We start from the raw sequence: 24,044 nt of genomic DNA on the forward strand, positions 1-24,044 counted from the left end.
TCCAAGACAATATTACGTAGTTGTTGGCATCTCTGTGATCATCCTTTAGCAACATGGAAGTCATCTGTGGTCCCTTACTGATTCTTAGAGATTCAGGGACCCTCCCTTACCTCTTGCATCTCTTCTGTTTCTGCGATTCTCCTTTGTCAGGGAGCAGGGGAAAGTGATGTCAGCCTAGCAGAGGACACACACACAGGTGGGCCTGCACAGCCTGGTCCTGGCGGGCAGGAGTCTACGCTATGAGAAGGAGCCAAGCTGCATGTGAGGTGAGGTTAGGGGTCAGCACGTGGGTGTGGGGCCAAATCTCAGTCCAGCATATCCCCAGAAGCCTTCCTTGGTTCACCATCACCTAGAGAACAAAGTCCAAACTCCATCGGCTTTAAGGCCATTGCTTCCTTCTTTTTTTTTTTTTTTTTTTTTTTTTAAGATTTATTTATTTTAAAGAGAGAGCAGGAGCCCGGGGGACAAGCAGGGGCAGTAGACAAAGGGAAAGGAAGAGAGGATCTCAGGCAGACTCCACACTCCAGTGCAAAGCCTGATGTGGGGCTCAATCTTACGACCTGAGCTGAAATCAAGAGTTGGATGCTTAACCAACTATGCCATCTGGGCACCGCTCCTTGCTTCCTTTCTGACCACCTTCTAAATCCTTCATCTGCATGGAGCCAGTCCCTGCCAAACCATCACCTGCATGTCCTTGGACACTGGCACCTCCCAAGTCTGTGCCTCAAATCCCAAGATTCCTCCTCCTGTCACTTCCTAACCTACAAGGCTGAACTAAAGTACCACCAGAAGGCCTTCCCTTGCCATACCTCCCCTCCCATCCCTACTCCGTTTCCCATCCATGGCTCCCATAACCTTTAGAAAACATCTCAGCAATTCACACATGAAGCATACCGTTTGTAGAGGTACCTGCACCCAATAGGCCAAGAACTCTCCAGCGGCACTGGTCGGGTATCTCCCACCTGGCAGGTGGTCAAGGACATCTAATAGACCTGAGCTTCCCAACCAGAATGGACTAAAGGCATGCCGGGATATCAATCCTTCTACCCTCAGGTCAGCCAAGGGCAACACAAGATGGCCCGCTGCTACTGGCTGTGGGCATGCTGTTTACCCACCTGTGGCATACACAGGTGATAATTTTCCTTCACACTTCAATTCTTAGCACATCAATTGGACACATTCTCTTTTACACATGAGTACAGCCCAGGACTCCCTCCCCACCCCGACCACACTTACAAATATCAGTGCCTTGGGGTGACTGGATGGTGCAGTCCGTTAAGTGTCTGACTCTTTGACTTCAGCTCAGGTTGTGATCTCTTGGTCGTGGGATCGAGCCCTGCATTGGGCTCTGTGCTCAGCATGGTGTGTGCTTGAGATTTTCTCTCTCTCTGCCTTTCCCACTCCCGTTCTGTCTGAAATAAATCTTAAAAAAAAAAAAATCAGGGCCTCTGCAGAACCTGCTTTGGGATCCACAGGGGAGGGAGGCTCTATACTCACAAGTAAAGAAACTTCAAGAGGCTAATTATATACATTTGAAAAGAGACTCAAGTGTACACTTCCAAACAAGGCAGGAGAGTGACAAGCTCAGATAATATGCACAAAGATTAGGAATCTGGAAATACATTTGAAAAGAATCGTTCTTGTCAGTATTGGTTCAAAAGAACAAAGGGGAGTCTGACATGGACTCTGAAAGGTTCATGCTGCTGTACAACAATGTAAAACAGAGGGTCTTTCTCCTTCGCTGGGTTCGTAATTTCATTATGAGTAGGGAAGGGCTGATTTCAGCATTACACCATATATAGATGTCCCCCTACAAATGCACCATGCCCACACTCCCCGTCTCCCTTACGAGGCCCTTTTACTCCCCCCATTGCACATATCCCCTTCTGACTTCCTGGGATTCACTTACGGTGCTTATGGTCTGCTGTGCCTCTCTCCCCACCTGGGTGAAAGTTCCGTGAAGAAACGTGGGCTATTCACCGCTGTCTCCTTGTACCTAAAGCAGGCCCTGGCACACGACAGGCTCTCCCCATTGTGGCGAGGAGGAATGAATGTCCTTTCCTCTCTTTGCTCATAGAGATATGCAGGCTCTCAGCAGCTCTCAGCCCACCAGATGCCTGACCAATCCCTTCTCTTGATGCCCAGTGACTGCCATGCAGCTCACTGGGTACAGAGTCCCAGGGCAGGGAGGGAATAAGGGCAGTGGAGAAGACAGGTCTGGAGGGAAGGAACATTTCAGGTCATGTGGATTGGCTTTATGGGCAGGATGAATGAAGGCTTAAAGAAGAGGACCTTGTACAGCCAGATTTCAATCTCCTCCCTTCCCCCCAGTATCCACACAGCAAATGGACAACAGTGATTTGCTTTTGAGCAAATCGCCCACCCTTCTGGGCCAGCCAGCCTGAAGCAGAGACTAGCATGTTTGCTCTTTGTACCCCTCCTATGGGCTTGCCAGTGCCTGGCCCCAACATGTGTACATCAGGAGGAGCAGCAGATGGAAGCCAGGTTTCGAGGGACCTCCGCTTCTATCCCATCTCCCCCGACAGTACCAGCAAGGCAGTTCAGAGAATGGCACTTTATTTTAAGACTTGATTTTTTTGCCATGATTTTCTACCCATTCTTCCATGATGGTGTCGTCTTCTTCAACAGTGACCAGGACTTTCTTGCCCACCAGACTAAAGATGTCTTCAGGAGGGTAGCCTTTGGGCTCACCCACCTTTACCGTGAGCATGTCCAATGTTAGAACAGTGCCTTCTGGAATTTTCACTTTGGCCACCACGGACTTGCCCAGCTGTGGATAAAATGAAGACTCAGTGCCAGCCTCATGGAAATTAACTGCTTCATGTTGTTTTATACCCAAGGTCCCTGACCTCCCCAGTCTTCACAGGTACCCTGGGAGCAGGGACTCTGTTCTCCCCTCGGTGCCTAGAAGAGCATCTCACACCCAGCAGGGACCTGGCCAATGTGGGGTGAATTAGGAGGCTTGGAGGGGCCTCTGGATCGAGCACACAGCCCAACAGAGCCAGGTTCAAATCCCCTTCAGGTTCGTGCAAGCCACCTAAGTGGTGGAGGTTCTCTGTAAAATGGGAGCTAACAGCACCTCCAGTTTGTCAGACGACTATAAGGATTAGCGATGATAATGTATGCAATCTACCTGGAGCACAGAATGCTTCCGAACCATGAAAAATTATAATTACTTTTGTCATCATCCAGTTCAATCTTACTTTAAACACAGGAAACGGAGGTGCACAGAGGGCAGATAACTTGGCCAAAGTTGCCAGGAACCAGGATCCTGGGTCCTGGCCCATGGCCACTCTGCTCAGTAAAGTGAGACTATGGAGGGCTCACAAGGCTGAGTATGCTGCTACTCAGAGGACGGGTAAGGGGCAGACGAGACAAGCATGTGAGGGGACTAATGGATACCAGAAGCTCATGACCAGCCTTCCTGTGTCTTGTCCAGAAAAGTTCTTGAACAAATCACTGCATCACTCGACATCCTCCATGTGAGGGCCAAGGGATCAATTCTAAAATTCCAGGCTAGGACTCAAGTTCTGCCAGTGGATGTTACCAGATGACGCACCACCCTGTTGTAGTCACTGTTTGCCCAGGGAGCCGGGAGGTTCGAAACCAAACTAAGGGCTCAACTCTCCTTGTCAATTCTGGTGCAGTTCCCTCCCATTTTCCTCTGCAAGGCAGTTGGTTTCTTTTTACCATGACTTCCGTGTCCTGGTATGTAGGTATCTTTAATCAGGCCCTACTAGAATAAAAGATGACGGCATTCCTCACACCTGCCTGGGCTTCGGACTCTGCCTCCCCCCAGACAACCACAGCAGATCAGGAGTGCCTGCACTTCTGGCAGCCCCAGGGCGCCTGGCTCTGGGAACAGAGGCCAAGGCAGGTCTAGGCCACAGCTTCTAAGAAGCCCAGACTGTCAGCGAGGCCTCACCATCGCATCCGTCTGAAGGTCAATGCTGCACAGCTCACACTGCTCCCAGGGGAAGATGTGCGTCATCCCCCACCAGCCCTGGCGACAACCCACTGCCCCGCCCATCCAGGGTCGCCTCCGTTTACAGATGCCTCAACAACGTATCACAGGTCCTTCTCTTGATGCCTCACGGAACCCCTGTGGCCGATGGTTTCTCAAGGCTCACCTACTCCAAGGGAGTAGGACTTCACCAGCCAGGCGTCTCATGAGGCTACCCCTGAACCCACTTACAGCTCCTGGAGTCTAGAGCCCTGGAGGCAAAGACTCGAGAGGCTTGGTGGGAAACTACAGCAGGACCCTAGAAGGCCGCAGAAACTGCTAACACTCCCTTAAGTGACATGCTTCTCCCACTGCTAACCTGAGCCCGGACTCAGAGGGTCAGTACCGACCCCCGCAGCAGGGAAGCCCATGGCGGCCCCTCCCAGGACAGCGGAGCGGGGCAGGGTCATGCAGAACCCACCTTCTCGTTGCAGGCAATCTCACAGGGCAGCAGCTGCTTGGTCGGGGAGCCCATGGCCCTTTCCACCAGGCGCACGGACCGCACCAGCTCGGCCAGCTCTGCAGGCTCCAGCGAGGCCGAGTGGTCGCTCCCCTTCCAGGTCTTGTCCAAAGTGATGTGACGCTCCAGCACCTTGGCACCCAGAGCCACCGCAGCCACAGATATCGCTATGCCCGTTTCGTGTCCAGAATACCCTATGGGAATGTCAGGGAAGAGTTTCTGATATTCCTTTAAAATAGAAAAAAAAAAAAAAAAGAAAGAAAGAAAAAAGGTTAAGTATTGTGACCCTTTACGCACAGAATATAGTCAGGCAGATCTAGGCTGGAGTCCCGTTTGGGCCTCTCACTGTCTGTGCAAATACAGGCAAGACGCTGAGGCTCTCTGAGCTTCTCCTTCTTGGTATAATACCGCTACCTGCCCAGGGCTGCTCCAGATGCGTGAAAAGCACTCGGCACATCGCGATTCTCCCAAAACAATGGCTACTGTTAGCAAGAATGCAGTCTAAGAATGCTTCACATGGCACAAGCCACCAGGAGTAACAACAGAACTACAACCGAATGCCTAAACTCATTCAGAAAGCATCTGTCACATTTAATTAGCCTGAGATGCTGAAAGCCAGCATGCTGTATGCACAAACATCATCGTCAATAATATATACGGCCCAACCTTGAAACAAACCTTTGGTGGAAATGCTAAATAATTAACTAATCTGTGATCTATAATTCACTGAAGAAAACAAAAGACATTCGTCAAGCGGGTCTTGTCATTGAGGGGGACCAGAAAGCATAAATGTAGTAGAAAGACCCAGATGGGGTCTAATAAAAGATCAGTAGGACAGCTGAGTGGCAAAGGCCCTGAAAACCAGGCCCGAGGGTGAGTGACAGACAAGGGAATGCAGGCTGTGGGGTCAGAGTGCTGGAATATAGGTGGGCCGGCCTGAGATGGCGGAGGCGGGCAGGCCGCTGACCCTCACTGTGCCCCAGGACATGATGGCATCCTGGGTGAGAACAGAAGGGAAAGGGGGGCGGGCCATATCCAGAGAGAAAGAAAATCAAGGAAAACATCTGGAGTCACGTAAGGCAAACTGCTGATGACCGTAATCTCTGTGGGATGAGATTTCAGAGAACGTTTAGCCTCTACAGGACATATTTCAGAGCTGTTGGAGTTTTAAAAAAAAGGTCACATTTAAATTTTTAAAATGACATGATTTAGAGATGAGCTAGAAATAGAGAAAAAGCTACCACTTGGGAGAGACAGAAGTTTAGGTTAAAAGGTAGCAGTCTATGCTTTCAAAAAAGGCTAATTTTTTTTTTTAAGTTAAATAGGAAAACTGTGTAGCAACATGTACAAAAGTTTAGACTATCGTGGGGGGGAGGGGAACAGAATGTCAAAATACTGTACCAAAAGCAAAATATAAAAGGAAACTAGTGAATTGCAGTATTGGGGTTATACGTCTGTGTATATTTAAAATTCCACTAATATAACTACAATGGTTGTGTAGGATAATTACATATACATGTCTCTAATTAAGTTAAGCTTCGGGTGCTACCAGGAGAAAGGAATGGCGGAGGCCCGAGACAACAAGAGACAAGGGATTCCAGTCCCAGCTTTGACACCAAGCTGCTGTGAGGTCTCAGCCAAGTAAGGCCTTTTCCCTCTGGGACTGGGTTTCACCATCTGTGAAATGGCTGAGGTGGAGGAGACGAAATCCTTTGAGAGAGAAAACTCCCTCAAGGCTGTCTCTGTAACCACCTTGAGCCTCATGGAGGCTCAGAATTACAGGCAAAAAATAACAGAGCTGGCCAAGAGCAGAGAGCAGGAGAAGCCGGAAGTTTCGAGACAGTCTCCTACAACTCAGTATGAAGAAAACCCAACGGGTATTTTGCATACCAGTGACCCTACTGGCCTTATTCACAGTAGCCAAAAGGCAGAAGCAGCCCAAATGTCCATCGACAAAGGGAGAGACAAATCATAGGCGGTATATACACACAACGAAATATGATGCGGCCTCAACAAGGAATGAGATCCTGGCACACGGTACAGCACGGAGGAGCCTTGCACATGGTGTGTAAATGTGCGCAGACAGACACAAGGACACATGGTGGGATTCTGCTTAGATGAGGCCTCTAGAGGAGTCAGATTCATGGAGACAGAAGCAGAATGGAGGCTGATGGGGGCTGGGGGAGAAAGGAATGGGGGACTCAGTGTTTAACGTGTACAGAGTGTCAGTCTGGGAAAATGGAAAAGTTCTGGAGATGGGTGGTGGTGATGGTCACATAGCCATGTGAATGTTCTTCATGCCACTGAACGGTACATCTAAAAATGGTTAAAATGGTTAAATCTTCTTTTACACACACACACACACACACACACACACAAGAGACGGCATACTAAGAAAGGATATGAAGCAGCAATTGACAGACGAGGGACCTCTGATGGCCAATACACACAGCAGAAAGTGTATACAGACAATTATGAGAAGGCACTCCTTAAATCTCATAGGGGGAAAATGAAGATTGGTTTTTAAGAAAAATTAATTTACAGTCACCCTCTATAGAATGTACCTGTTTTCTTAACTGCACAGGTGGTTCTGTTCAAACTACATGAAGCAGGTAAAGACTGGTTAGAATTTTGGCTACAAGAAAGGTCCCAGCTTTCCCACGGTACTCGGCTCAAGGAACGCCACTGTGGCGTGGCCCAATCAGACAACGGCCTGCTCACCGCAATGACGCGCAGGTTGACGTCCTCGGGGGCCAGCGGGTATGCACTGGTGCACTGAAGGAAGCAGAAGTTGGGGTTGAGGGGCTTCACAATCTGATAGACTTGCTTCATGGTGTCCATCGACTGCATCCCGCTGGAGATCACCATCGGGCGGCCTGAGTGACCCAACACCAACACCATCAGCACGTTCTCTTGGGGGAGTTGGGATTCTCCCTCAAGCACACCCCAACTGCTAGTCCCATCATCCAAATGAACTCCACAGGGATCTCTCAGACACTGTGCCAGCCACTGTTGGGGGAGAGGGGAGCCTGGTGGATTCCTGCCCCCGACCCTGAGGAAATGGGAGACTCCCCTCACCCCCAATACTAGTGTTTAGCGAAGTGAGCTGAAGTCAGGAGGCAGAGGAATTTCACAATCCTCGGAGAAAGATGAGCATCTCGCTGGATGAAGAGGCTGCCCAGCATGGGAGGGTGAGGGGGAGCACGGCCCCCAGCTCAAGGGCACAAGGGAGTATGTGAGGCCCAGAGCAGCCGCCTCCCAGCCGTGTGATCTCGCATGCCTACTCTATGAACTAAGTACAAAGCATGATAATCCTAGAACCTGCTTCAGTGCTGGGGTTGTCAGGAGGACCAAATGAGAGGATTCATGTTGCAAGACCACTTTATAAACTGAAACAGGCAGAGGTTCGATATTACACTGTACGCACAGACTATTTCTCAAAGTCAAACTTTCTCTAAGAAGCCTTCTATATGCTTCCATATCCTCGATTTCATGTACAACAATAATCTTTAATTTAAAAGGTTCTTGGGGCACCTGGATAGCTCAGTGGATTAAAACCTCTGCCTTTGGCTCAGGTCATGATCCCACAATCCTGGGATCAAGCCCCACATCAGGCTCTCTGCTCTGCGGGAGCCTGCTTCCCCCTCTCTCTGCCTGCCTTTCCGCCTGCTTGTGATCTCTGTCAAATAAACACATTAATTATTTAAAACACAAAAAATAAAAAATAAATAAATAAAAGGTTCTTTAAAAACTGACTTATCCTTCATGTCTTTCCTTCCAAAGTCAGCACATGGAAAAACAGAAGTATATGCTAAGTGTAAAGAGGTTTCTAACGCCTGTCTTCAGGAGACTCCTCTGGTGGGCTCTACAAAGGGAATAAAAATGGGAAGATTTGGGCTTCTTCATTTTAGGGCAAAAATTAAACACTCACCTTTTTTGGCTGTCTTCTCCAGATAAGGAAAATTATTAGTGTCCCCAGATCCAACTTTGAAAAACGGAACGTTCAGCTCATGTAGAAACTCAACTGCCATCTATAAAAATCAAAGAGGGAGCTCTTTTTCACTGCTGTTCAAAATCACCATGCTCAGGTCAGGCGAGGAGCCACAAACAGAAAAAACCCTCCTCCTGCCCAGCAAGAGAGACTCTCAAAACAACAACCGGAAAGCTGGGACAGGTGTGTTATGTCAGTCACTTCATTCAGATGCAAACCTGCATTCACAGCAACCTGTCCATTCGTCCAACAAACAGTGCACGCTGGCCTGTACTGGCTTCTAGCTCTGCAAAAGAATCAGACCCCAGGCCAGACCTTCCCTCCCAAGGAGCCCAGGGTCTAATCACAAAGAGCTCATAACCTAATGTTGGTCCAGAAAACCAGGTGGTGAGAAAGTGAGTGTCCCTTGAAGGCCTTACCCTTCACTCAAAACCAAACTGCCAGGAAAAGAAGCCATTTCAACCCTTGCCATGAGTGGAAAAAATGCAGCATTTTATGGCCCAGCCCTGATCCAGTGATCCACAGCCGGCAAAGCTCATCAAACCCCCTGTCAGCCTTCAAACCCTGCTGCTCACAGGAAAAACAAACCTCGTTCACTTTTTTTTTAAAGATTTTATTTATTAGAGAGAGAACGGGCACACATGAGAGAGAGAGTGAGAGCGAGAGAGCAGGGGCAGAGGGAGAAGCAGACTCCCTGCTGAGCAGAGAGCCGGATACAGGGCTTGATCCCAGGACTCCAGGATCATGACCGGAGCTGAAGGCTGATGCTTAATCAATTGAACCGCACAGGTGCCCCTCATTCACTTTTTTTTTTTTTTCAACACAACATCACTGCGAGGGCCCTTCACCATCCTTTACCTCCACCCTGGTTCATCAGTAAGACTCAGGGTCAGGAAATTGGTAAGTGTCAACAAATGCTAACAGAATCAGTAGGCTACAAGTTTAAAGAGTAAAATCTCAACTTGTTATCAAATTACGAAACCCCCCAAAACTACCTTTTATTACTTTTTTTTTTTTTTTTAATTGGAGTTTGGATACCAGAAGTTGGGAGAATCAAGGTCTCAGAATGCTTCCAAATATCTAAGTTCAATCTATTGTAAAATGCTACCCAGGTTTCAGAAGTAGGTTTGGAAGGCTGGATCCTTGCTTCTCACACCTGAATATGGTACGATGATCTCCCAGGGATCTTGCTCAAATGTAATGCAAATTCTGATGCTGCTGGGTTAGGGTGGGGCCTGCAGCTCTGTGTTTCTCTTAAGTTTCTGGGTAATACTACCACTGCTGCTCCGTGAATCCCATTTTGTAAGGAGCTAGGGCTGGAAACCTAGAGGGCACAGCAGTGGCAATTCCACCGTCAGGCTCTTTACATCAACCCGAGGCTGCCCGAGCTTCCTTCGACCTTGCCCGCAGGTGATAAGCTACTCCAATCACTGGCTACACTCAGAGAAACCCACTTTCCTTCGATGTAAATCCTCTAGCATGAAGGTCAGAGCTGCAGGAGAGCCATACTCAGTGCGTAATGAGCCAGTGATCAATTCACAGGGAGTTCACAAACCCCTGGGTCCAAGAGACACCAGCCAGTGTGGCCCGAGTGCCCCTTACTCCCAGGCCTGCTAAGCTGCCTTCGCTGGAGTTCAAGTGGTGTTCCCTGTGCGGGATTTCTCCCCCACCTCTCCTGTCCCCTCCGAATCGCTCTCTCTCACCTCTCCTGTTTATGTATCTCTCACACTGTTAGCCAGCCCTGAAATGGAAGTGAAAAACATCCCTTCTAATGGGTTTATTGAACAAAGTCTACGTCTCCCACTTTTCTCATTCTATCTGGCTGATGGAGAGTGTTTTTCTACCGCAAGAGGGAAAACCCTATGCTAAGTTTTCTTCCTTACAATGTACAACTCCAGAGAGTAGGGCTCATGAAGATAAAGTCCCCAACAGCATGAATAGGAGAGGCAGCTGGAGCCTCTTGCAGCAGGAGGAAGGAGGGACCAAACGCAGGAGAAACACTGTGCAGAAGCTCACCTATGAGGGCTGGAAAATCCGCACGGAATTCTACAGATTCTAGTTTTCAAACGAGAAACAGGGGGCCCGTTCATCTCTTAAGGGAAAGGGGTGTGTTCGCAGTCCTCTGGAGAACCAGCCCCACCTAGCGGCCATTCCGAACACTGCCGCTTTGGATTAATCGCTGCAGAGGGTGCCAACTGCAGTAATGGGGCAGATTCCTAGGCTGTAGTGCCGGGCCCAGGGCCCCTCAGGCTGGGTCAGCGCCGGTGGCATCCCCGTTCTCCATGGACTCCCCAGCTTCCCCACCCCGCTGCCCATCCCTTTTCCATGTAGGAGTACCGTGCAGCCAGGCAGCCTCACCATTCTCCTACCTCCCACCCCCCTGCACAAAGGCTTTCAGTCTGTCCGAAAGGAGAGGCCAACAAGACCTTCCCGGAGAATCCACTGGTTTACACTCGCAGGAGAGGGTCCCACCAGCAACCTGGTTCCGGAAAATGCTGCACTGCCAGAGCTCCCTCTTACAGGGTCCCAATAAATACAGTTGTCTAGCCTTTTTTTTTTTTTTTTTAAATCCCAGTGTTTCCCACACTTAACTCAGAACCCTTGTTTATTAGGGGGAAAGGGGTGGGGGAGAGGCTTCATTACTAATAATTAATTGGTAGTAATTACTAATTAATGAGGATGGACAACGCGTGTCCACAGAACCTCCTTGCCATATCCCGGCCCACTGATCTGAGGGTAACAGAAGCAAGAAGAGGAACTGGGAATTTTCTAAAGCCCTTTCCCCACCCCTCAGCATTTGAGATCCTGTGGAAAAGGGGCAAAGCCCACAGCAATGAGCCGGGGAGAAGAGAGGGTGCTGGAGAGCTGCCCAGCATGAGGGAATGAGGAAGGGGGAAGTACAGGGACAGTCCCAGTGGCCCTGTCGAGCACACCATGGCTTGGGTAGAAGGTGCTCTGCTAGCGGGGTGGCAAAGGAAAGGAGAAGGGAGGAAAGGGGGTACCTCTCTCTGGGGTACCCAGCGCTGCTAGGACAGGACACTTGTGTGCAAGGGCAGCATATCCTTCAGGAGCCATCTCGACGGTTGTGGCCTCTACTGGCTTTCTCAAGAGAACTCTCCATTTAGACCTAAGGAACTCTGTTCATTTCAGTCCCGTTCCACGTGTCTCTCAGCAGCTCTGACCAGGGCTCTGGTAATTATGTTAGCCTTGATAAAATCCCACCTCACTGAAACCTTCCCTCAGCATATGAGGAATACCACTGAGAGGAGAAACGAGGCACTTGATAACTGGCTGCTGCCCACAAGGAAGTCAGGGCTAAATACCCGGCGCCACCTGCCAGGTACACACAGAACAAGTGACTAACCCACTTCTTACAGCCAGGCAGACAGGACATGCTGGTTCAGAAAAGGGACCTGGCCAGCGAATTAACTCTTGTAAGGCTCTTAAGAATGCATCTCCGGGGCGCCTGGTTGGCTCCATTGTTAAGCGTCTGCCTTCCGCTCAGGTCCTGGTTTTAGAGTCCTAGAATCGGCGGCATCAGGCTCCTTGCTCAGCAGGAAGCCTGCTTCTCCCTCTCCCACTCACCCTGCTTGTGTTCCCTCTCTTGCTGTGTCTCATCAGATTTAAAAAAAAAAAAAAAAAAAAGAATGCAGGTCCCCTCATTACCTATGCCTGGGTCAGCCTGGAGGACACTTGGGAAGCATGGCATTCCGGGGCACAGATACCGCCCTGTCCAGATAGCGTGAAGCAAAACAACTTCAAAGGACTCTCAGTAACAGAACGCCCGACCACTCACCACAGCCATGGGGGCTGGGCATCTTTATCACCCTGTCTTGGCAGATGGCACAAAAAAGGGGCTCAAAAAAGGTTACACGATAAGCCTGAGTTCACAAAGGGTGAGCACCAGAACCTGAACTCAGAGCGTGTGGCCAGAGCCCGTGTCGCCCACACCACACAGCAGGGCTTTCCTGGGGAGCAGAGGGAAAGGAGCCGAAGGGTAAGGCTGAGAGGCAGACCCCGACCACCAACACCCGGGCTCTTCTCCATCTCCCAGCTGCTCCTGCTTCTGCCTCAAAGCCACCTGGGAGTGAACGACATGAACAAGTGACCTTTCCTAAGGACACGATGCCAGGAGGTGCCCTCTCTCCTTCAGAGGCCACATCCGGCAGCTGAGGCGCCTGGCAGCGTGGGCTGAGAAGGAAAGCCCTCATACCAGGTGCAAGTAAGCGGCCTTCGTCCTATCTTCTCTGGGTCTGCATCAGAGCTGGGAGAGCCTGTGGACAGCAGCTTATTCACACACAAAAGGAAACGGAGGCCCAGAGAGGGAAGGGGCTCGCTAGGCTCACACTGAGATCAGCTCAGAGCAGAGTCAGGGCAAGAAGCCAGCCAGATGTCCTGACGCTCAGCCTGGGTTGCCCTCCTTAACTGTAGCTAACATCTGCTCAGCGATGGCTGTGTGCTATGCTTTATGTCAATAATCACAGATAATCCCCACAACAACCTTGCAAGATGGGTTCAGGTACTAACTGTGCTTTTGCACAGAAGCACAAAGAGGCTGAATGACCTCCACCTGGACACACCAGGGATGAGAAGCAGAAGCATATTCAAACTTGGAATCAGACCCCGGAGTCTGCAGGCTCAACTGTGAAACCTGGGTATGCACCTTTCAGCATGGGGCTCCCCAAGGTTTGGCACTCTTAAAAATGACTAAGGACGCATGGAGCACTGGGTGTGGTACAAAAACAATGAATACTGTTACACTGAAAAGAAATTTAAAAAAAAAAATAGCCTGACTACATGTATAGTAACAAGTGCTTAAATTGACACAGGCACATACAAAGTTGGGATGTTACTTTGTAGACATCTACTTTGTATCTTCCTGGTAAACCATATGATGAAGAAAAATTATGAATATATATACGATGAGAACATTGGTAAGAGTGATAAATTTTTAAGTGGCTTTCATTTGGGAAAATATTTTATAAATTCTAAAACCACTGAGAATATATTACAAATAAATGATTTCATTTCAGTGTAAGAATTTCCTGTAAATAAATGTATCTAAAGATTTGTTTATTCAAAAAAAAAATGACTACAGACTCTACAGGGTTTTTGTTCATGTAGGTTCTATCCATTTATGGAATTAAAACTAAGGTATCTGGGGCTTTTTAAATTTTTTATTTTGAAATAATGATAGCTTGACATGAAGCTGTAAGAAATAATACAGAGAAGATCCTCTGAACCCTTCACAGAGGTCCCCCTATAGTGACACCTTACAAAACCAGAGTACAAAATCACAACTGGAAAAGTGACGTTGACGGGGTCTACCGATCGGATTAGATGTCACGATTTCTACAAGTACTCATCTGTGCAGGCGTGCATCTAATTCTATGCAGCCTGACCGTGTGCACAGACTCAACCACCAGAGTCACATTCAAAACTGTGCCATCATTCCAAGGCTTTCTGGCCACATCCACTCGCCTCCTTTCCCCTCCCTAACCACTGACAACTGCTCATCTGTTCTCCAACTCTGTAACTTTGCCATTTGCTACATACACTCAACGATATAGTATGTAACCTTCTGAGACTGGCTTTTTCACTCCATGTAATACCCTGGAGAGCCAAGCTGCAGCACTTATCAGCAGTTCATTGCTTTTTATGGCTGGAACTGTTCCCCTGCTAGAGAACTCCCTGGGTTGTTCTAGTCTGGGAGCTATTACAGGTGAAGTTGTCGTGGACATGTGTGGACAAGGTTTTGTATGAATTTTAAATTATCAAATGACACCTGGTGGGCTACGCGTTGAGCATGTCTAGTTTGTGTTGTTTTTTTAGGTATGCAATAAATGGTTATTTTTTATGGAGCTATAATTGACGCATAACAGTGTATTAGTTTTGGGTGTACAAAATGATTTGTACACAGCATGTGTACATGCTGTGAAATGACTACCAAAAAAAGTTCAGTTAACATCCATCCCCACACACAGATGCAAAATATTTTCATGTGTTGTCCAGCTTATAAGAAACTATCAGTACACTGAGTAAATTGTGATAGAACTCCACATGTGAACTGTATTAAAATAGGTATGTTTATAAAAAGGAGAGTACTGTATATTCCAGAGTGATTACACCTTTCTGCAGTCCCACCAGCAGCCTAGGAATGCTCCATTTTCTCCGCATCCTTACAACCTTTTGGTGTGATTGTCACTTTGTTTTACCAGACTGATAGCTCTGTAGCAATACCACATTGTGGTTTAAAATGGAGAAATTTAAAAAAATATTTTTTTAATTTATTTATTTGAGAGAGAGAGAAAGCATGAGCAGGAGGGCAGAGGGAGAGGGAGAGAGAATCTCAAGAAGACTCAGAGCTGAGCAAGGAACCCAATGCAGGGCTCGATCTCACAACCCTGAGGTCACGACATGAGCCAAAACCAAGTCGGACACTTAACTGTGCCACTCAGGCACCCCTAAAACTGAGAAATTTTAGAATAGATGAGCACAAAAGAAAAAACATAAATTGGACATCATTAAAAGTGAAGATGTTTGTGCTTGCAAGAATACCATCAAAACATGAAAAGACAACCCAGAAGAATGGGAACCATTTCTGCAAACCAATGCCTGACTAGGGAGTCATATCCGGAATATATCAAGATAGATAACCCAATTAAAAATTGCCAAAGGATGTGGGCGCCCGGGTGGCTCAGTGGGTTAAAGCCTCTGCCTTCGGCTCAGGTCATGATCCCAGGATCCTGGGATCGAATTCCGTATTGAGTTCCCCACTCGGCGGGGAGCCTGCTTCCTCCTCTCTGCCTGCCTCTCTGCCTAATTGTGATCTCTGTCAAATAAATAAAATCTTTAAAAAAAAATTGACAAAGGATGTGACAGACATTCTTCCGAAGAAGGTATACAAATGGCCAATAAGCACATGCAAAGGTGCTCAACATCAGGGAATAGGAGTCAAAACCACAATGAGATGCCATTTCGCACTTGCTAGGACATTTAGGATCAGAAAGTCAGATTCTTCACAAATGGTTGGTGAGGACGTGGAGAAACCCAGATGCTCCTACAATGCTGGAAGGATTAGAAACTAGGTGCAGCCATTTTAGAAAACAGTCTGGCAACTGCTCCAAAGTTAAACACAGAGTTACCACATATGCCCAAGAGAGTGAAAACATGCCCGTGCAAAACCTGTACCTGAACGTTCATAGAAGCATTATTCCTGCTAGGCAAAAAGTGGAAACGATCCCAATGTCTACCGACTGAGAAGCGGGTAAGTAAGACCCAGTCTCTCTGTGCTCGAGACCGTTACTCAGCCATAGCCAGGAGCGAGGCACACGAGCAACACGGACAGACCCCGAACACGTCACTGCGTGGAAGAGGCCAGAAACACAGGACCACAGGCTGTCTCATTCTGTTTACCGGTAACGTCCGGAAAGGGCAAATGTACTGAGACAGGAAGCAGTGAGAGGCTGCCTTGGGCGGAGGGATACAAGGGGACTGAGAAAGGACTGTAAATGGGTACACGATAAAAATGCGCAGAAGTCCGCTCTGGTGAAGGCCCATCTTGAGACATGTGCTTCATGTATACGGTCTCACCCGCTTCAGAAGACAAGCCTGCGAGTGAGGTCTCTTAATCAATGCCTTGCCATTTCCCTAAGAGGAAACAGGCCCAGGGAGATGAAAGAGGAGTGTGTTCAGGTCGGGGGTGGGGGGGCGGTTAGCTAATTCGTGACTACGGACACTCTCCCTGTGAAATGGGGAGAACTGTGCTATTTGAAGAGGTTGTTAAGAAGAGTGAATGAGTTGTGATGTTTAAAATATCTAGCAGAGAACATGGTACATCATAAATACTCAAAAAATGTCAGTTAATAGTAGAACCAAAAACAACACCCAAGTCTTTCAGATCCTAAAGCACATGCTCTTTCCTGCTTAAACTTTTTTGATTTTCAGATCCTATAAGAATCTGATAAAAACCACTAACCCTCTCTTTTGCTTGGCTCCTTCGTTTATTCTTCCAACAAATGTCTCCCAACCACCTACTACAGGCCAGGCCCCAGAGATGCCTCCATTCAGCTAGCAGTCTGGGATGGAAATGGGAGGGTTACCACACCATTACTCAAGTAACGAGAGACCAAAACAGGAGGGGTCTGAACCAAGCTGGGGAACAGGAGGAATTCCCTGAGGAAGTGTTAAGCCCAGCCACCTCTTCAGGAACACTTTCCTCAAAAAATCTGTCTCCTGGTCCCCAGAGCAGCTCTTAGGCCCAGACGATCTCCACCCACTTCAAGGCAGTAAAGAGCAAGGCGGAAGCCCAAGGCTCCACTAAGCTCCACGAAGCGACACACACCTGGACTGATGCCCAGGCAGAGCTGAAGGACCGGGGAAAGCACACTGCACCTTCGAGACCCACTTCCTGCACGTGTGACTTTGTACAAATTTCCCAACCCCTCTGAGCCTCCATATCTTCATCTGCAAAGTGGGGCACAGTAAAGATAAAATATATTTACTGTAAGGAAAGATGCTCTGTAAGTCATAATTCAAAAGTGGGAAATTATGATCATCAAATGCACAACTGGGTCTGAAGACTGCCAGGCTTATGAAAGCTGTGAATTAAGGGATGAATCTGTCCACAGAACTGAGGCCTGGACTTGTCATTTCCCCAAGATGCCTAGGTTCTCTGCCTCCCTGCCCCTGTTAAAACCACCAACAGCCTAGGCGACCAACAGCCCAGACTCGATTTATGTTTCCTTTCAACTGTTTATAACATATTCTGGGATTGGAACAGGGACACAAATGGTCAGGGAGGCCTACAGAATGAACTGGAATCAATTCAACTACTCTGACTGACCAAAAGTATTCCAAAAGTTTCAAGAGCCATATAAATGCTTGTAGGTTTCATCTAATGATCAATTTCTGCAAAGCCACCCTAAAGAAACAACACAGAACACAGAAAAATGATGTTCATCTCAGCATAAGTTAGAAGCACAAAAAAACCCCAGAGTAACCTGCAATGTACACAAGTAGAGAAATAGTTACATTATAAATCCTCAAAAGATTAATTACATTGCTGGGGCACCTGGGTGCTGCAGTCAGTTAAGCATCTCACTCTTGGTTTTGACTCATGATCTTGGCTAGTGAGACCAAGCCCCAAGTCAGGTCTGCATTCAACAGAGTCTCCATAAGTTTCTCTCTCTCTGCTCCCCGCCCAGCTCCCCTCATCCTCACACATATTCTCTCTCTCAAATAAATAAATACATTTTAAAATTTAAAAAAAAAAAAAAAAGAAGTATCACATTGTTATGAAAAACTTTAAGAACAGGGCGTCTGGGTGGCTCAGTGAGTTGGGCAATGGACTCTTGCATTCAGCTCAGGTCATGACCTCAGGATCGTTGAGATCAAGCCCCACATCAGGCTTTGCACTGAGCTGACCACGGAGCCTGCTTACGATTCTCTTTCCTCTCCCTCTGCTGCTGGCCCCACTCACTCAAGCCCGTGTACATCTCTCTCAAAAATTAATAATAGTTTTTGGGAAAAAAAGGAACTTAAAGCAAAAGATGTGAGGACTTATGTCACTTATATCTCAGTAAAGCTGGAAAGAAAAACCCAGATATGGGTAAAAAGTTCTTGCATAATGTTAAATGGGAAAAGCATGCACAGAACCAAATTCTGTGCACAGAACCAAATATTCATGAATGTAGCAACCATGCAATGCACATAAGACTTAAATCTATAAAAAGAGCCACCATATAGCGATTACGGGTTAGTTTTTCCTGTTTCTAAACTTTCTAAGATGTTTATTATTTTTACAATTAAACTTTTTGCATTTGAAAAAGAGTACTCAAAGGAAATCTCAAAGGGGCAGGTCACAGAGCAGACAGGACCTGAGACATGGTACCTGCTGGACCCTTCCAGAATGCCAGCATGACCATTCTGTGAACCACTCAGGATGTCTACCAGTGCCCCCCACCCAAATCTGCCAAGGCCACGCAGCAATGGGTGGAAGGAACCCTGTCAGAAGGGAGGATTCCTGATTCCTAGTCCAGGCCACTTTCCACTGGGAGAAAACTGCTCTGGCAGGGGTCTCCCAGAAGCTTGAGGGACTCAGGGATGCCAGTGTGGCTGCCCCCTACTCCCAAAGACAACTTGTTTAGAAACTTCTAGTACTCCGCCCACAAAATCCCACTGGGCCTCTGCCTCTCCTGGCCTCCCATTCAGTTGGGAACTGATACGGTTTATGTGATCGGGAACGCTAAGTCTAGAAAGCACAAAAAAGGCTCAAATAAGCAATGGCTGGAGTTGACTCCAGGCCTAGCAAAGGACAGAGCAACACCAAGGGCTCACCTCATCCATGCCTGAGGCGGTGAAGAAGATGCCGATCTCCTGGGCATATCTCTGCAGCTCCTTGTACTGGGCATGGCTGAACTCCAGGTGGCGCTTGTGCTCCCCATACGTCTTCCCCCAGGAATGCTTGGACGTATAGGGCCTCTCCAAGGCTTTCCGATTAAACTTGTACTCCAACTCACTCTTCTGGAACTTGGCACAATCGGCCCCACACTCCTGCAACACACAACAGGCTCCTTTCAGTGGCCTGTCGTGGATTCTCAGAGAAAAGGGAAATGCTAGGGCAACAGCTCTGACATTAGTATCTTTAAAAATAAGGTTGACTGACAGAGGCAAAGAGGAAAAGGAGAAGCAAAGTCTCAAAGGAAGAGAAGGCTGGGAATGGGGCCTTCCCCTCCTGTCCCCCCTTAAAATGCAAAAAGGAAAAAAAAATGTGATTTTTTTTCAGTTTATTTTATAGTAAAAATAATTAAACAGCTAAGGAAGACTTTTAAGTTGGGTAACTCCGCAGAGGACAACAAAATGAGCACTGGACCAGAACTGAGGGGAAGTCAGGATGTGACTCTCACTCCTGGCTGGGTAAGTCAGTCCCGCTTTCAGGACTCAGCATTTCCATCTCCATCAACAGCTGCTCTGGGCTCACTCCAGGACCTGGAGCAGCTCAGAGGAGCCCCTCATGGGCCAGAAAACAAACAACTCTGCTTTAGCTGTTCTACGCTAGTGCTTTTCTGCATGGCATCTTAGTTGAACAAGAGATTCTGGGGCAAAAAGGACAAAAACAAGGACTTAGATAGGCCCAGGCCTTACTGAACAGAAACTATAACATGAAAGTTGGATTTTCCAGCTATAAAAGCTCTAATTCTATTGCCAGTCAGCCCCCGATCTCTCACAACTGCTTTTAAAAACCAGTCAATAGAAATACGGAGAAGGGGCACCTGGGTGGCCCAGTGGGTTAAAGCCTCTGCCTTCAGCTCAGGTCATGATCCCAGGGTCCTGGGATCGAGCCCCACATTGGGCTCTCTGTTCAGCAGGAAGCCTGCTTTCTCCTCTCTCTCTCTGCCTGCTTCTCTGCCTACTTGTGATCTGTCTGTCAAATAAATAAATAAAATCTTTTAAAAAAAAGAAAAAAAGAAATACGGAGGAAAAGTCTCCAGTTCACTGACATTTCTGTAGACAGAGTTATTCATGCTGCTTTTTAGCATGCTTTTTTAGCACCTCACTTCCAGAAATACCTGTGCTAACAGTGCTGCCCCCTCTCCTGGAAAGACCACAATATGGCATGGTCAAGAAAGTCTGAAAAACATGAGAATGGAAAGTGACCTTGGGCAACAGAGTTCTCATTGTTTAGAGGAAGATCCCCAGGCTCGGAGTAACCCGAGCAACGTTGCACAGAGTCTCTGGCAGAGCTGGACAGATCACTTTGCTAAGGCTGCAGAGCACGTGTCTCCTGGCCCATGACTGCCACCCAGACGCTGCTACAGCCAGGCCTCTGGCAAACCAAGGAGGGGGCGGGGAGGGGGGTGTTTAAGGAGGTGTGTGTGTCTCGGGGCGTTGCTTCCCACTCCCTTTACTTCTGAGCTCTATCTCAAGGAGTGAAAGAGCCTGTCCGCTCTGGGTGAACCTTTCATTTACAGGAAGAAGATAAAAGTGAAGCAGCAGAAACTACTAAAGACAAGAGGTCAAATAAATTTCTACTATATTCCACCTGACAGCAGTTGTTCGGAGAGAAGAACGGGTTCGTCCTCTTCTTTCCTAAAACTGAGTGATCTCTCTGTTTAATTCTATGGTGAACTCCAGGTTCAGAAAACACAATCACTGTCTCTGTTTTACTACAACGATGATTGTGGTCAAGTTTTTATTGATTCTCTCCTGGCCAAAAAAACCAAAACAAAACAAAAGCAGCAAAACTCCAGGATGGGCCAAGCTGTGATGCTCCCTTTGCTGCAAAATTTGGAAATTAAAAGTTATATTCAGCTAATAAATCTTTAATTGTATATTTATAAATTGTATATATATATACATATGTATATATATAAATTGTAAATTTATAATTTATATATATTAATATATTTTGTTGTAAGAAAATAAAAATAATCGAAAGAGCTCAACTTTTAATACTGCAAATAGATTGATTTCATTGCATGAGTTACTCTGGGTAACTAAACGTGTGAATATGACTTTATCTGGCAACAAAGACTTTTTTAAAAATCCTAAAATACAAGGATTTCACAAGATTCCACTACTTTAAGTTTAAAAAACAAACACACACATTTTAAAATAAATGAAACTGAAGCCCAGTGAGGAAAAGTCACCTGCCCAAGATTATTCAGCTGACAAATGGCATCTTCACACCAGTCCACTGTTCCTTCCACTCTACCACAGGCTCAACCTCTTCATTCTCCTCCCCTCGCCCCAGAAGCAACCTCCAAAATTAAGAGAAAAAGGAAAAAAATGCTTTGTTTCTATGGCTTCAAAATCTCTGGGTGTTTTTACAACCTCAGCATTCAGAGGTCACACCTCCACGAACAGGTTGTTCCCTAAATTATGAGCAGGAATTTCCCCCTTAGAAACAATGTTACAGCACAAAGGCTAGCACCCTCTGGTTAGGAGCAAAGCTCTGAATTCCAGTATTTACTATGTGCCCTTGGACAAGTACTTCTCTGAGCCTTTAAAATGAAACCAATAGAATCCACCATGTTGTGTTGTAGGAATGAAGTGAGATGGTGCATTTAAAACATTTGGTCCGGGGCACCTGGGTGGCTCAGTGGGTTAAAGCCTCTGCTTTCAGCTTGGGTCATGATCCCAGAGTCCTGGGATGGAGCCCCGCATCGGGCTCTCTGCTCAGCGGGGAGCCTGCTTCTCCCTCTCCCTCTGCCTGCTTCTCTGCCTACTTGTGATCTCTGTCTGCCAAATAAATAAATAAAATCTTTTCATAAATAAATAAAACATTTGGTCCATTTAGTGCAGCTGTCACTCTTTAAAAGTATTTTTTTATGATTCAGTAGGCTTCCAGAAAAGCAAGTTAGTCCTGAAAGAAGAACAAGATAAATACCTAATCACACTGATGACAGGGGAACAGCTTTCACGGAAGGGAAGCGGGGGAAAAAAGACGGAGTGAACCAGAAGAGAGAGAGCAAGAAGCGTGGACAGTGACAATGCAACTTGAGGAGAGATAGATGAGAGCCAGCCTTGTGGGGAAGGATTGGAAAAAGCATCCAAGTAGACCTGTACAGGAATAGAAATTTGCCAAGACGGAGCACTGAATATTCCTAAACCTCCTACTGCTAATAGCTAACATTTATTGAGTCCTCAGCAAGTACTGTGCTTAGAGCTTTAAATAAATCATCCCATTTGAGCCTTACAACTCTGAGGTTAAGTACTATTATCAACCCGACCTTCAAATGATGAAACTGAGGCTCGCAGAGGTTTAGCAGCCGGCCCGCGTTCACACAGCTGGTAAGTGGTGGCCGCTGAATTTGAACCCAGAGCCCTGGCATTTTAACTGTCTCACTTTCCAAACACAAGCAATGCCAAATGAAAAGACGACAGCAACTTCCAGGTGCTTCAGAACTCGCTGGAAGTAACTCAGTGTCGCTGAAAGAGGTCAGAAACGAAAAATGGCAGGCAGGAAGGAACCAGGTTATTAAGGTCCTGAAGGCTATGTTCAAGGGTTTCAACTCCACCCGTGGACAATGGGGAGCCAGTGAAGGTGTGAGGCAGGGGTACGACCTGACCAAACCTCTGTTTAAGGAAGATTATTCTGCCACCAGGAGCGGGCAAAGGTCGGGTTGGGCGGCAACCGCAGGAACGCGGACCAGTGAGGAGGGTGGGGAGGGATGAGCAGGATTCCAGAGATTTAGAAACGGAACTGGCGAGCGGGACATCGGGCCGCACGCGGGCTACGGACAGAAGCAGAGCCCAGCAGTCCCGGCTCCCGGCCGCAGGCTCTCCCGCGGCCCCGCCCCCGGCCCCCGGCCCCGCCCCCCGCTCCCGGCCCCGCCCCCGGCCGGCGCCCTTTCCCTCCCGGGCTCTGCCCTCACCTTGGCCGTGCGGATCATGCGCTTGGCCACTTCTAGGTCGCCCTGGTGGTTCTGGCCGATCTCGGCAATGATGAAGCACGGGTGCTGCCCGCCCACCCAGCGCCCGGGACACAGCTCCAGCTCCAGCGGCATCGCTGCGGCTCGCGTTTCGGCGCTCCACCGCCCACCTCGAGTCCCTTCCGCGGCCCAGTGGGGAAACCACGCGCCGTCCCGGCCACGTCAACTCCGCCACGTTAGTCAGCGGCCGCGCAGCCAATCCGCGGGCCCCAACTCGCTGCCGCCAGCCAATCGAGGAAAGGGGCGGAGCCTCCCGCGAGCGGGGCGGGGCGGCGGGACGAGGAAATCAAGCTCGGTTCTCTTCAGCCCGGCTCCAGGTTCCCGGGCTGGTAGCGAGGCCCGGGGGGTCGCGGCCTCTCTGCTTCACCTGTGAGCCAACATTCTCCTAAGAGGAATGGAGCGGGGAAGACGGCTGCCTTGGGCTCGGGGAGAGCGCGCCCTGCGGTGTAATGGAAAAAATGAATTTGGGAGTTGGAATTAGAGCTGCTTTGAGCACAGGTGCTGCCACTAACCGGTTCTTGATCGTGAATACGTTAGTCTTTAGTCTTCCTGAACGTTATTTTCCTTTTCCCCGAAATGGGGGAATTATATAGGTTCGTGAGATGATGTATGGAAAACCCTGATCACGGTGCTTGTCCTGTAGTAAGGTTTCAGTAAGCGGATGAACAGCTTGGATGAGCAGCGAGGAATGAGCTTGGGCCGCTGCCTCAGCAGGAATGGAAAAGAGACTAGAGCAGGTGACAGAATGGAAAAGAGACTAGAGCAGGTGACAGAACCAGGGTGGTCCTAAGGCAGGGAGACCCACAGGATCAAAAGCCTAAAGTAGTCCAGGAGAATAACAACAAAGACACCAGCAGATTTGGGGATCAGGAAGCCGCTGGCCAAGGAAGATGAAACAGAAGGGACTAAAATAGACCTTTTCTGGGGAACATTTAGTGTTAAAAGCAGATGGAAAATGCACCATGGCCTAGACAGGGAACCAGAGTTGAGGGGTTGTGAAGAAGGGCACCTTGGGAGGCCAAGAGACTCAGACCCTGAGTCCAGAGAAAATCAAACCCAGCAATAAAGTAACTCAGTACTACTTGTGCTAAAGAAAACCATTATGGTTTTGAGTAATTTGTGAATGAGGGAAAA

The 24,044-nt window shown here is 48.0% G+C and overlaps 1 protein-coding gene across 1 annotated transcript; it reads right to left on the bottom strand.

Annotated features, from left to right (window-relative positions):
- Window positions 1–2,560: 2,560 nt before the first annotated feature.
- On the bottom strand, window positions 2,561–23,084 carry NANS (N-acetylneuraminate synthase). The gene is made up of 6 exons (XM_032309027.1): window positions 22,854–23,084; window positions 18,814–19,029; window positions 8,416–8,515; window positions 7,206–7,360; window positions 4,446–4,712; window positions 2,561–2,791 (listed from the first exon to the last, which is right to left on the bottom strand). Exons 1-6 carry the CDS (start codon window positions 22,983–22,985, stop codon window positions 2,582–2,584), a joined length of 1,080 nt encoding a protein of 359 aa, XP_032164918.1. The 5' UTR covers window positions 22,986–23,084; the 3' UTR covers window positions 2,561–2,581.
- Window positions 23,085–24,044: the final 960 nt, after the last annotated feature.

This window comes from Mustela erminea, chromosome 12 (genome assembly GCF_009829155.1).
Source record: "Mustela erminea isolate mMusErm1 chromosome 12, mMusErm1.Pri, whole genome shotgun sequence".
Classification (NCBI taxonomy): domain Eukaryota; kingdom Metazoa; phylum Chordata; class Mammalia; order Carnivora; family Mustelidae; genus Mustela; species Mustela erminea.

Bases quoted from the DNA above. Each gene is read 5' to 3' on its own strand.
- NANS (XM_032309027.1), bottom strand. From the start codon at position 22,985: ATGCCGCTGGAGCTGGAGCTGTGTCCCGGGCGCTGGGTGGGCGGGCAG. The intron at 19,030-22,853 runs GTGAGGGCAGAG...TGTGTGTTGCAG, and splicing joins GCATGATCCGCACGGCCAAG to GAGTGTGGGGCCGATTGTGC. The intron at 7,361-8,415 runs GTGAGTGTTTAA...TGGGTCACTCAG, and splicing joins GGAGAAGACAGCCAAAAAAG to GCCGCCCGATGGTGATCTCC.